The 14,883-nt window shown below is 35.0% G+C and overlaps 1 protein-coding gene across 1 annotated transcript; it reads right to left on the reverse strand.

Moving 5' to 3' along the window:
• Positions 1-8,756: 8,756 nt before the first annotated feature.
• Positions 8,757-11,465, reverse strand: LOC147507691 (putative polygalacturonase At3g15720). The gene is made up of 8 exons (XM_086599071.1): positions 11,158-11,465; positions 10,865-11,044; positions 10,753-10,776; positions 10,057-10,264; positions 9,869-9,950; positions 9,457-9,568; positions 9,245-9,358; positions 8,757-9,099 (listed from the first exon to the last, which is right to left on the reverse strand). Exons 1-8 carry the CDS (start codon positions 11,269-11,271, stop codon positions 8,866-8,868), a joined length of 1,068 nt encoding a protein of 355 aa, XP_086455197.1. The 5' UTR covers positions 11,272-11,465; the 3' UTR covers positions 8,757-8,865.
• Between the last annotated feature and the right edge of the window lie 3,418 nt (positions 11,466-14,883).

A 14,883-nucleotide genomic window follows, 5' to 3' on the forward strand; every position in this document is an offset into this window, starting at 1 on the left:
AATAACCAGTTCTATTAAACTCCTAATAGTAATTAAGTATTGGGTCCCTAACAATTGCCTACGGTCAATAATCGTGGGCGAATCAGCAAAAGTTCATAACTGTGGCAAAAAATACCGGGCACCCATGGGGAAAAGTATATTTTCTTGTAGTGTAATATATGCATTTTTCATTTTCATTTGTTCTAAGAAAATATATAAGAATAAGTAGACTATCAACTATGAAGAACTTTGTTTTGGTCTTTGTAAGTACCCTCCGTTCTATATTCATATCACTACAACACACATGTCCACAACCCAGGTTGTATCTCCATCAGCTCGTACCACATTGCCAGTACGTCGTAACAACCCAGACTCAGGTCATCCCAAATCTCAGTTATAACCATATATGGAAGCAAATCATCTAGCACAATCTTGGAGCTCAGTCAACGCACCAATCAAGGAGACATTAACTTTGTAACATCAGGAGTAATGGCAAATCATCAAGATAGCACACAATGTGGATCTACACCTAATAACGACCTGGAGCAAATAAGGAAGGTTAGCTTAAACATCTATAAGTATATAGAGATGAACTACGTAAGGCTTGATTCTAGATTACCCTAAGAAACTAGATACGTAGGCAATTCTTGTCCAAAGCAAGAGTGCAGTCATTCCTTACCAAACAGAACATCAGGTCGTTCACCCCAAAATACCAAACTTCTACATTGGCGTCGTCTGCCAGTTCGTTTCCTTAAGAAAAGACACACACTCTTTTCTCAAGCCCACGAAGCTGGTCAGAAAAACCACCATGGACCCATCACTTCAAGTTTTAGCAGATCAGATGAAGACGCTCCAGGAGGCCTTCATCACCTTGCAACAAGAAAACCAAATGATGTGCGAACAAGCTACCTCCAACGCCAACAACAGCACCCCAGACACAGTGGAGAACAACGCAGTCACAGCCCTCACCACCACCACCAATCAAAGACTAGAGGACTTCGCGCAAAGGTTGGAGAAGTCAAACGACAAAACTGGCGCGATCCAGATCACTTAGAAGATACTTTTGACGTACAAGGCGTCACTATTGAGCACTAAAATCAGGGACAAGCAACCTCCCTCATAATTCATCCAACCAAAGTTTCTACTGTACGACGGTAGCTCATGTCCAGGCCAGCACGTAGCTCGTTTCACCCAGATCCTCACACTATACAACGCTCCAGAGTACGACTACCTGAAGTGCAAACTCTTTCCAACCAGCCTGAAAGATGGAACCTTAGAATGGTTCTACACACTCACTCCTTGATATACTGATCAATCTGCGGCTCTAACTCATAAAAATGAGCATCAGGTACCTCATGAATGGAAATGTAAGTAGCCTCCCCATCAGGTCCACACACGGAAAACATATGAGAATTAGTCGTAGATACAGGAGCTGGATGATATGCATTCACAGATTATGGGTTGTAAACAAGTTGTGGTAGATGAGGAATACGTAGCTCACATCTCATCCCTTCTAGGCCCACAAACTCGAAGTTGCTAGCCCGACCAATAGGGGGCAACAACGAACCTATAGAGACACGGTTCCACCATCCATAAAACTAATTAGCAGTCTGCTCAACAACAAAAGAAGACGCATCTGGCCAATTAAGGACCACCACTGCCATAAACTTCATGAACTTGAGTTCTACTCCACGACTTAGCCTCACTAACATCTGGTATAGGAGCACATGGAACTCTATAACGTCTAGTCAAATGTCTCCAACATCTATCGCCACAGTACCAAATCTTACAATCACGTGCGGTAAAAATAACTCTGTGACATGACAAAACACAAGCATGGCGCATAACAAGATCGTCAAAGGCAGTAGACAAACGTCAAGGTCTCCACTCAATAGATGACAATGATCTAATATCAATCTGAGCACGAGCCATACACACATTCTTTCTAATCTACCCCCTATTACGAGTCATGTGAGTATTAGCAATCATGTCTATGTTAGGATAAAGACAACGAAAGTACTCATAAAACCAAATCTCCAAAAGTCCTGCAAATCTTGCAATCTGAGGACTTCTACTTCCAAATGTCTGTGAAGATTTGTCTAACGCCGCTATCAATGTGGCATATACTGAGCAACCAAGGTCATAATCTCTCATATTATGCAAATCGGAAACATAAGTATAATATCCAAGTCGTACCGTAGAATGACCATTTGAAAACAAAACATACCTAATAAAAAACATCAAAAAAGCCCTAACATACACATCAGCCACCCTTACTACCAAGTAGAGCAGTCAAAGCTAACTCCGCTCATGTATTAGGATCCAAGAGAGGTTCCATATATGCAGTCTTAATAATATGAGATAGCTTAATATTAGAAGAATCATAAGCATCCACATCCAAGTGAGGAAAAATTATAAGCATACTACCAATGTTCTCATAAGGTATCGGTTGGCCTATACCGATACTCAACCCAGAAATCATGGTGAAGTCTGGTGGTGTGAACCCCAACTCCGCACAAGGAAAATGAAATGTATGAGTTGTATTCCACCATCTTTCTACTAAAGCTATGACTAGTGCCCAATCAGCCTTCTCATAATCTAAATCAACCAAAAGACCCAAAGGTGTACACAAAATACTATCTCTAATATGTACAAACTCATCCAAACTCTCCTTAGTACTATCTCAACATGACCAAAACCGTGTGATTCATTCATTTTTAACTTTTCTCTAAATTCATAAACCCTCTCTTTAGTAAAAATAAAATAAAACCTACCTAAACTCTTGAAATTTTATATGGATCCTTTTCAACCTTTTCGACGGTGATGACGATGAGTATTGACAGTATACAAACGACATTGGCGTTGATGTAAAGGTAGAAGAACCCGAGGAAGTACAAGACGATGGGGGAGAAGAAGTCGAGGATGTCGCGCCGACTGATAGACATTCCAATATACTTGAGTTTTAATTGAAAAACTTTGATTGACAATTTAATCCCGATGAAACACTTGATATGCAAGTTGTGTCTTCTACACGTGATACAAAACACGTGTCGAGTGTAGTGGCTAATTCTCAGGTAATTAATTAGTTTTGATTAAATATTTTGAATATTATGCATTAATTAGTTGAGTTGGACCAATTAATTATTTATCTTACATGCATTATTTTTTTTTTTTCATAATATCAGCAAGTTATTGACTACCGAGTTAGATCGGCTTTACTTGGTGTTAGAGAGTGGTGGAAGGTTCTTAGAAGTTTGGATAAGTTTGTACATATTAGAGATAGTATTTTGTGTACACCTTTGGGTCTTTTGGTCGATGTAGATTATGAGAATGCTGATTGGGCAATGGTCATAGCTTTAGTAGAAAGATGGTGAAATATAACTCATACATTTCATTTTCCTTGTGCGGAGTTGGGGTTCACACCACTAGACTTCACCATGATTTCTGGGTTGAGTATCGGTATAGGCCAACCGATACCTTTTAATACAAATTATGAGAACATTGGTAGTATGCTTATGAGTTTTCCTCGCTAGGATGCGGATGTTTATGATTCTTCTGGTATTAAGTTATCTCATATTAAGACTGCATACATGGAACCTCTCTTAGATCCTAATAGATGAGCGGAGTTAGCTTTGACTGTTCTACCTGGTAGTGAGGGTGTTGATGTGTATGTTAGGGCTTTTTTTATGTTTTTTATTGGGCATGTTTTGTTTTCAAATGGTCATTCTATGGTACAACTTGGATATTATGCTTATGTTTCTAAGTTGCATAATATGAGAGATTATGACCTTGGTAGTTCAGTATATGCCACATTGATAGTGGCGTTAGACAAATCTTCACAGACATTTGAAAGTAAAAGTCCTCAAATTGCAGGATTAACAGGATTTTTGGAGATTTGGTTTTATGAGTACTTCCGTTGTCTTTGTCCTAACATAGACATGATTGTTGATACTCGCCCTAGATTTGGAAGTTGGTTAGGGCCTCACTTGACTCGTAATAGGAGGCAGATTAGAAATAATGTGTGTATGGCTCATGCTCAGATTGATATTAGATCATTGTCATCTATTGAGTGGAGACCTTGGCGTTTGTCTACTGCCTTTGACGATCAGTTGTGTAACGTGCTTGTGTTTTGTCACGTCACAGAGTTGTTTTGCACCGACGCGGATCGTGAAGGTTTGGTAATCGCGGGCAAACGATGTTGGAGACAGTTGACCGAACGTTATGGAGTTTCATGTGCTCCCATACCAGATGTTAGTGATGCTAAGTCGTGGAGTAGAACTCAAGTTCATGAAGTTCATGCCAGTTGTGGTCCTTGGCCAGATGCGTCTTATTTTGTTGTTGAGCAGACTGCTGATCAGTATTATAGATGGTGGAACCATGTCTCTATGGTTCTATTATTGCCCCTTGTTGGTCTGGCAAGCAACTTCGAGTTTGTGGACCTAGAAGGGATGAGACGTGAGCTATGTATTCCTCATTCGCCACAGCCTGTTTACAACCCACAACCTGTGAATGCATATCATCTAGCTCTTGCGTCTGCCACTAATCCTCAGATGTTTGTCGTGTGTGGACCTGATGGGGAGGCTACTTATATTTCCATTCCTGAGGTGCCTGATACTCGTTTCTATGAGTTAGAGCCGCAGATTGATCAGTATACCCTGGTGAGTTTAGTTGTTTTATTTATTTTCTTCATTATATATATAATATGTACTCACACTGTATTTTCTTGGATTTTCAGGCTGAGGTTCGAGAAAGATATGAGAACAAGGTTCGTATGTTTGATGGGATGAGGACTGTCGTGTATCATTATAGCCAAGAAAGAGAGGAGGCATATTCTCAAACATATCGGCAATCCCAACGTGTGTATGACAAGACTCGAAAAGCATATAAGGATATTCAGCAGGTGTACACACAACAACAATATCAGGGATATGAGGAACTTCATGCTGAGGTAATTAACTTTCGTGCAGACAGAGAAGATCTTGGTTCTCATGTTAGGAACTTAGAGGAGCAGCTTTGGAACATCCAAATAGAAAGAGGAGAGTCGAGTGGTAAGGGGCGTAATCCAAATAGAAAGAGGAGAGTCGAGTGGTAAGGAGCGTAAGAAGAGAGCTAAATAAATTTTATATAATATGAGATGTATAAGAATATGTAACATGAGTGGAGTATAATTCATTCCTAGTATCATTTTCATTCTCAAACAATTGCACAATTCATTCTTATTAGATACATAATCATAGATTTTGGATCATTCTTATCATTTTTATCATTTTGGATCATTCTTATTAGATACAATTGGATCATTCTAATTTCTAATTTCTATCATTTATAATTTTTATCATTTTGGATCATTCTAATTTCTATCATTTTTATTCATATCACGCACACGGTTTTGGATAAACCATGCCATAGAATCCCAAGCCCATGCGGTTTTCGCAAAACCGCGCCATAGAAGCCTACTATCTAGCCCAAGCCCATGCGGTGTTCAAAAACCGTGCGGTTTTTCAAAACCACGAAAGAGATTTGATACAGCACCAAACCAAACACCAAATTTTGGCCGATTTGGTGTTTGGTTTGGTGTTTTTTTTGTGTTTTCATCAACATGTGTCTCTCCTGAAGATGAAAAAACAATGCTAGGATAGTATCTCACCTAAAGATGCTCTAACGATACTCTAACCCATCAAAGAAATCAAATATGAAATCATTTTCCAATCACCATTAAGAGAGAAATACTGGAAAGGCAAAAGTACAATCTTTAAATAGAAGAGTAAAATAAATGAATATGAAAACCCTTGATGAAACTAAATTAACTTGGGTTTTGGTCAGCAACGATTCCAAGTTGAGAAATTGAAGGAAAAAGAACTTGTTTTCGAGTAATGAAGAGAAACAATGCTTGTAAATACTAAAAAATTAAAATTGAAAAAATTTGTCAAATAAAACCCTAGAAAAAAAAATTCTATGCTTGAAATAATTTTTTTGATTTCATTACCATTTTGAGATGTGAGAAGTAGAAAAGAAAAAAAAAAAAAAAAATATATATATATATATATATATAGATAAAAAGGTAAGTGGCTAATTGTGGGGGGCGAAGCTAAGAGGTGGTAGGGATTGGGGAAGGAGAAAATAGCCTAAATGACGAGTATTTGTGTTTTTGTTTTGTAAAGTTAAACAACTGATAGGGAAAGCAACAATGGTGAGTGGTCTACTCGCCCAATTTTACTAGCCCTAAACCCACTGTCAAAAAGCATTGATGTGAATCTACAGTAGAAAAAACGCACTCGACGGTTTCTCTCATGGCTGCCACTAACGGCCCAAGAAATAGATAAAATGTGGGTAAAGGAATTTAAGTAGGCCTACACACGAGGTGAAAACTATTGCCTACGGTCAATAATCGTGGGCGAATCAGCAAAAGTTTATAACCGTGGCAAAAAATACCGGGCACCCGTGGGAAAAAGTACATTTTCTTGTAGTGTAATATATGCATTTTTCATCCTCATTTGTTCTAAGAACATATATTAAGTAGACTATCAACTATGAAGAACTCTGTTTTGGTCTTACTTTTTGACTACCACAACTAAGCAGTGGAGTACCCCCACTATTCTTAGATTTAAATGAAAACCTTTTTTTTTTCACGAATGAAAATCATCATTAATAGAATCAACAATCACATATTCTCAATACCAGAAAAATCCACATGCTTTGTTAAGCTATTAACAAAACTAGCTAAACATAGTTGCAACTAAAAGTTCAACACAAATTATGTCCAAATTACTCACCATTGTATTGTGTAATTCAAGATAAATGTATGTGTCACTATCACATACTTGACATTGGAGAGCTTAATAAACTTCATATGCATATTGGTCTATTAAACCAAAATGATAAAAACGGACATAAACAACCATATTAATATGATAAAATTTATATCATTTCGTTCCTCTATTACTCGTTAACATGAATTCGCAAGCTAGGAAGGGCGTGATGCAATTTAGAAGTAAGACTTCTAGCTTTAGTTAGGCAATGTACATTTTCTACTTAAATAAAATTTAAGATCACCACGCACTAAACACTTTTGTTCTCTAACAAAAATGCATCTTAATTCTACCAATTCCAATTCGATTTTTAAACAAAAGAAATCAAATGAAAATTAATAGAAAGAAACTTATATAAGTCACCGATTAGAAACGTCTTAAAATTGTTGGGGAAAATTTAAATATTATCTCGATTGCCTGCAAAAAGGAGAAAACATAATAATAATGCAAACCGAATTCTTTTGTTTTTGAGTTGAGTCGCGGACTAAGAGCATCATCAACGCGTTGTTAAAAAAAATTGTGACACATCAGTTTTTTTCGTCGATTAAAATTGTTATTTTCGTGTCAAGTACCAACGCATTTTCGACAAATTTGGGGTTTCTATTTTGGACGGGAATAGTTGTCCCGTCCAACATCTTGGGCCCAAAAAAATATAGCCGTTTTAATTTGTTAATTTTAATTTTTTATTAAAAAAATTGAAAAAGTTCTGGACGGCAAAACTTGTCCCGTCCAACATCTTGGGCCCCACATGCAAAATCGAGAAGTTTTTATTTTTTATTAAAAAAAAAGAAAAAATGTTAGACGACAAAACTTGTCCCGTCCCACTCTTGGACGGGACAACTTGTCTCGTGCGAGTCATTTCTATATTTCTGACTAATTTGGTTTTGGAGTTGACAATTGTTAAAATAAAAACAGTGTTTTGACAGCGTGTTGGGGACGAAAATTGCAAAAAAATTCAACTGTCACATTATAAATGAATTATAACAATACGTTGATGATGCTCTAAGTCACTCTCTTTAAGTCGTTTCGCGGCTCTGTCCTCTCTTGTGCAAGCAGTAACAATCACGGTGTCCCCATGATAAAACAGCCCATAATTCCTCTGTCTCGATCTCCTTTGCACAGAGAGAAGATCGGTATACTTCGACATACACTTTCAATCTCGTGCTCAAAATAATATTTTTAAAAGAGAAATACAAAAACTTGTTGATGTATTCCACCCTTTTTTTCAACAAGTGAATCCTCCTTTTATAACCCATCAAAGAAATCAAATATGAAATCATTTCCAATCACCATTAAGGGAGTAATTTATTTTTCACAATAAATTACCTCCAACGGTTAGTAGGTTTACAAATAAATCTTCCAACGACTGGTTTTACTATTCAACAAAATCGGTTGCAATTCTCAAAAATTAAATGTTCAAAATTTATTTTCCAAGAAACAAATATTTTTAATTATATTTAAAAAACCAATTCACAAGCCTATAACATTAGTAAGATTCATATATTCAAATAAAGAGTGGTGGTGGCGCAATGGTGAGGCCCACACTGAACGTAAAGATGAAGATATGAGCAAAATAATTAAATAAATAAATTATAATCTTTTTAATTGGTTCCCATCAATTTCCAGAGTTGTCATATGAGGAAAAAGATGACCCTAGCACTTTCAGATTAACACAATAAGACGACGGTCCTGGTCAAGCCGTGTGTTATTTTAAGCTAATATTCTTTTTTAATCTTAGCCATAGATCTTTGAGTTATGGGTTGCTAAGATGCTGCCACCTTTCAATTAATTAAACTTAAAAAAGTTACGATGAGAGAGTGGAGTTATTTCGAATTAGTTAAGTTAATTTGCGGGTGGATTTCACTAATTTTCTCAAACATAGAAGGTGAAATTTAACTACCACATATGCGCAGTGTATTATCGGATACACCTTCTTGATCAATTTGCTAAGTATGTTACCCTAATTGATGAAAAAAAATGGTTACCTCGATCAATTGAATTTTCATTTTCAGGGTTAGTTCACACTTTTCGGTAATTATTCCGCTAAATAATAACATTATAGACTTTTACTAAACCCTTAAGCTTCTAAACAAGATACATCGGGAATTGTGGATATAGCTTTTCCTTGAGCATTCGAGCAAGAAGCGGAAGTAGTAGATCCTGGATCGTCGGCCACTATGTTGACGCCATTCATAAAAATATTACTACAAGGTACGGTAGAACTGCAATTCAAATTAATCGCGACAAGTTCTGTAGTAGACCCTTGCACTCCAGTGTATGAAATATCACTCAATCGGATATTAGAAGAGGCCTGCATGCATGGTTGCGAACAAGGTAAGAAGAATGGAAGTTATGGAACCATAAACACTATAAAAGTTAGTATTGACGTAAGCGGAAGAGCCATGGTTGTAAACGTAAGCAATTTTAAAGATGCACGTTGTAAATGATTTTCTTACTCCTCCTTCACATTGACCATGAGGACAGTAGTATTGGTCAATGATGATTGCATTTTTGACATCCTGGAATGTAATTTGGTCAAAATGAATCTTCCTTGCGTATCCAGTTCCGGCCTGAACAAAAAAAAATTAACGACAGCATTTTAATTGAACAGCAAAAAATGCAACTATTAATGTACATTGGTATATTTATGAAGGGGAAAAAAGGTTACCGCAAATGTCTTGATCCTTAGACCATTTGTCGTTCCAGTGAAATTACAATTTTGCACACGTATCTCTTCCACTGTATCTTCTTTCCCACCCTTATCTCCTAAGCTTCCCACGCTACCATTTAAATTTGAAATTGTTATTATGTCTATAATAACTCAAAACTATACCCCATAACCCATTTACCATCGAAGTAAACTGTGACGCTTTAAATTTTTAGAAATTATAGTTTTATTATACTATATATACAATTTTTTTTGTTTCTAACTTCAAGCATTTCGTGTTTAGTTAGGTGGAAAGGTTAAAGGATTGTTTTTAAAGGTTAGAAATACAAAATAGTTATTCCAGGTCACCGCGTTTAGTAGCTACATTTTATTGATAGTTTTACTGGAAACCTTGTATGCATGTTTTGCTCACCTTATGCCGTGTCCAGGTCCACAAGCCACATTTGTAATGTTGATGAATGAGGTACCACCATTAATAGCAACACAATCATCGCCTATGGTACAGGAACATAAGGGCGCAAATCAGTTAGTAATTTGACAAATTATAATAGAAAAACACATTTTTAAAAAACCGAACAAAGAATGTTAAAATCATTTTACCGGTTGCAATGATAGATTCTTCGATTTGGATGTTACGAGAGTCTGTAATATCAATACCATCAGTGTTGGGGCTTTCCTCAGGGGCGGTTAGATGGACGTTAGAGATTGTTGCACCATCAACCTCGTTTATAGAGAAATGGTTGCTTGGGCTGTTTATTGAGGTGATTCCACTTAATTGAATGGTTTTGCAAGCATGGAAAGCCAATGACTGTTCCAAAACAAAAAAACAAAAAAAAAATGTATGTATATATATATAAATAAAATGAACTATATACCCCCATAGAAGAGCCAATTATATATATATATAAATATAATATATATATATAATATAGTTAACCCTAAATAAAATTCATCTCATACATAAATAATGGTGATCACATCTTAGATCATCCACCTAGTCCAATTTAATCTTTTGATGCTATTATCTTGAACATAATAACACTCTTCTTATATTGTATTTAACTATATCTAGCTGTTTTTCTATACTAGAATCATCAAGTATTATTATTGATCTAAACTATGATTCCAATGATTATTGATGTAAACTATGATTTAAATTAAATGTAGATCAACATATCCTTTTACGGAAAATGATAGTGTAGGATGGGTCTTGTTTAGGATGAGTCTATCTAGCCGCCGCCCCTGATGGTCTATTCCTATCTTGATTTCTGTCTTGTGTTGTCAAGATAAACTTACCGTCGGACGTTGACACCCCGACATCTGAAAATATAGAGATGAATAGGAATTAGCAACAGTATCTTCGGAATCAGACCAATTATCTACTATTGTTTCTTTCTATGCTACTTACATCATTCCACAAGCTCACATCTGGCTTGGCTTCCCTAGCACATTTCCACCATTGATCACCTCGCCCGTCGAGTTGTCCTCTCCCGTCGACAATCAAACCATTCACATTTGCAAAGGAGATCCATTTGGATCTGTCGCTTCCCCACGCTGACATTTGAAGCGCAACTAAGTTTCCTAAGATCTATGATGCATCACAACAGTATCTTGTTCAATTATCTCTCCAGCAACAAGTATAACAAAGTGTGCATAGATGATACACATAAATCGTAATTGGTTCAGTAATTCAGCTCATACCGAAACACGAACACTTGTGGACTTGCAAGGACCTTCAAAGACCACAGAGCCTAGCATGAATGTCTTGCCTGCAGGTACCTCCAGTGTTGGAGCGTTGTATCTAGCACCACACATGTCGTTCCATGCGTTCAAGAAAGCCTGAAAATAGCATTTGTAAGAATATTGATCCCAAACCACTACTTCGCACGTTTTAGTACTATTGAATGCCGCACAAAAAACACAAAGTGAATAATTTTATTGTAATTAGCTTACTTTCAACCTTCACTACAACTTTAAAAGGTTTTAAAATATAGATTTTCAGGTAAATAGATAACCAAAAGAAAAGGAAAAGAAAAACACAAACAAAATTAGCTAACTACAAATTGGTCAAATTCAGTAAACCTGTGATGGTAATTGCCACACCCGTGGCAAAATTATGTACGAGGGAAAACTCTGGCAAACGTGTGAATGGACATATATTTTACAGGGATTATGGCCCAAGGACAAAGCCCAACAATAGTCTTCGCCCCAAGTCCACTCCTAAATTTTAATTACAGATTTAAAAAACCGGATTGACGTTAGAAATCTTCATTAATAATTTTGATTTTATGACAAATCTTTATTAATAATTTTGGCTCAAGGACAAACCGGGTTGATGTCATCATATGTGAATTTGTATTTACATATGACAATACAAAATTACATAGTTTTCTTTATCCTATGTAAATTTAAATTTTCATATAAAAATATAAATTTACACAGTATTTTATATATGTACATTTGTATTTACATATTACAATGTACATTTACATGTAGAAATTTAAGTTTACACAGTATTTTTCGCAATTAAAGAAGTTTGTAAAATATATGAAAATTTAAATTTACATTGTTGGTGCCTGCCCGTTTTTTTTTTTTAAATTTGTAATTAAAATTTAGAGTAGACTTAGAACGAAAATAAATTGGAAAATTGGGCTTCCAGCCCAATTACATGTATATTATACTCGAAAATCTTTAAAAGCTTAGATGGGTGGGGTTAGAGAGGGTCCACCGGTCCACCCTTCACCCAATAATGTTGGGAAGTTTGAAACCGTTCTCGAAGGCCCAATTAGATACATCGAACCAAGGCCCAAAATATCGATATCGATAAATATATCGGTGTACCCAAAAACCGATATATATCGGATATATCCATTTTTGTAACCAGTCCAAACTATTTAAAATATAAAAAATATCGGAAATATCGGAAATATATTGAAAATATCGGATTTATATTTTAAAATAGTCAAAAAGTCAACTGATATATATCGATTATATCGGAAATATCGATTATATGTGCCATATAAAGTTTCATATCGGATATTCCATATATATAAAAAAAAAAAAAGTTCTATACCGGTGGAGCCCCCACCCAAAAAAAAATATCGATATCGGTTGTACCAAAATATATATATATATAGTTTAGTATATAATTGCATTTTATATTTTTGTCTATCCATGTTAATCGAACCGTTGGCATTTTGGACACTACAAACTGCAAATCCGAAAATAAATAATAGGGTTTGGGTTGGCTATAAAGGGGTTCAAGGTCATAAACAGGTTTACCTGCTAGACGCATAAAAGGGTTAACTAGGATTGCAAAGGGCAGGAGTGTCATATTGCGACCCTTGAGCACAGAGGAGACATTTAATTCAAGTTGATGGGGTTGTGCCATTGTAACGTAATTGAGGGTCCCTATTTCCCAATGTGAGCCCCCCCCCAAAAAAAAAAAAAAACGCTTGACCCGTTAATATACCTGCATATACGTATAGCAGTTTAGTATTTAATTGCATTTTATATTGTATGTCTATCTATGTTAATTTAACCGTTAGTATTCACTCCAACACGAGCACTAAAACAATATACAATAGAATCTCGTTAAATTGATATGCGGTAAATTAATTATTACACTTAAATAATAACTTTTGTCTGTCCCGACTTGAGCTAATGTACTAAATTAATAATTTTGCTAAATTTGTAAGATAATATATTCAAAAGTTTTACTGTTGACTTCTAATATTAAAGCTCGCACAAAAGGTAATTTTCGAGCTTTATTAAAATTCCACATTATCAAATAGGAATTCGCTTTCATATTGAATATTGAAAAGGAAAATTCTATCACTTCTAATTAAAACAATGAAAATCATTAACCTATTAAAATGGGAATTATTCTCTTATTGAAAAAGAAAAAGAGTAAAAATTTAGCACTTCTAATTAAAATGGAAATTTTTCTCCTATTAATACAGGAATCACATTTCTAAATTAAATCAACTATTAAAATGGGGTCTCTATCCCAGTAGTAAAAGGGGGTTTTAAAACTTAATTAAAACAATTTGTTATGAAAGTAAAACGGGTTCGCACTAAAAAGGAAATCCTTTCCCCTAATTAAAACAATTTATTATAAAAAATTTATATGTATAATTATGATCACTAAGCAAGTTTTCAAAAGAGTCATTACATATGCATGAGCCTACTTTCTAGTATGATATTATATGATCTTTAACACCATAAATCTTGCACATAATTTATCCAAAAAAAAAATGACATTTTAAGTTTTTAAAATCCAAAAAATAGTTGAAAAAATTAATAACTATAACTTTATATATTATTAATTCACCGATTAATTAAAAACAATGGATTTTGCCCAGTCCCAAAGGTATTGTCTTATCGAGGTTATATTGTATGGTATGTTTTTTATAGTGTACTTGTCACACAACCATGGATTATGCCGGGTTTCAAAACTTAATTAGTTATTTATGACTGTCGTTTGGGCATTTGGCAACCATTAAGCTAATATATTAGGGATCCCAATATATTATATGCCCAATAATCTATTATGGTTATCGTAATTGATTCTTGGCCAAAAAAAACTTGTTTGGTAGAAAATTAAATTTTCATGTATGTTATAATCAATTAAATCATAAAAAATAATAATAATAAATAAATAAATAAAACCTTAGCTTAAACAATAAGAAACAAAATTATGGAGCTTTCCTCTTCAAATGAGTGACCACCATATTTTCATTTTTTTCGTTTTTGGTAATTTTCTCTATCCATATTTGTTTCGGTCAATAAATAAAAGATTGTTTGTATTTGACTGTTTGGTATCATTTTTCCTATAAAGGTTTATGTGAAAAATCTTTTATGTTATAATTTATTTTAAGGACAAAATTAGTTCTAATCATTTGACTTTTAATGTTCATTTTAAAGTCAATAGTGATAGATAGCAGAAAGTCTTCCATCCACCAAATCCACAAAATGCTTAAAAATAAATAAATAAATAAAACAAACAAAAACAAAAACAATCTCATTAGACTTGTTTTTCGTGTTTTGGCATGCCAAATTTGGCTGGGCTGTTAAAAAAATCTAAAAATCCTATGTAACAGTACTATAGCACCCCCTTCCCATTGGACTTGCTCTAATTCATGTATGTTATTAAAGTGATTAAATTATACAAGTGATGGAAAAATTTGGCCGGCCTGCGTAAACAAGTAAAAACTTAATCAATCGGATCATATATGATCAACTCGACCAAATCCAACTCGCAAGCTTAATGCATCAATTGGGTCGGTCAAATTGGCAAAGTCAACACGATTATTAATTCGGCCGGGTTAGTTATGACATGTGACCCGAAAATAACCTATATATCTTTTTATGTTATATTTGAAAAAGAGACATAGCAGACCCCTATCTGACACACAGGCTTAGGCA

The sequence above is a fragment of the Coptis chinensis genome, chromosome 3 (genome assembly GCF_015680905.1).
Source record: "Coptis chinensis isolate HL-2020 chromosome 3, ASM1568090v1, whole genome shotgun sequence".
NCBI lineage: Eukaryota > Viridiplantae > Streptophyta > Magnoliopsida > Ranunculales > Ranunculaceae > Coptis > Coptis chinensis.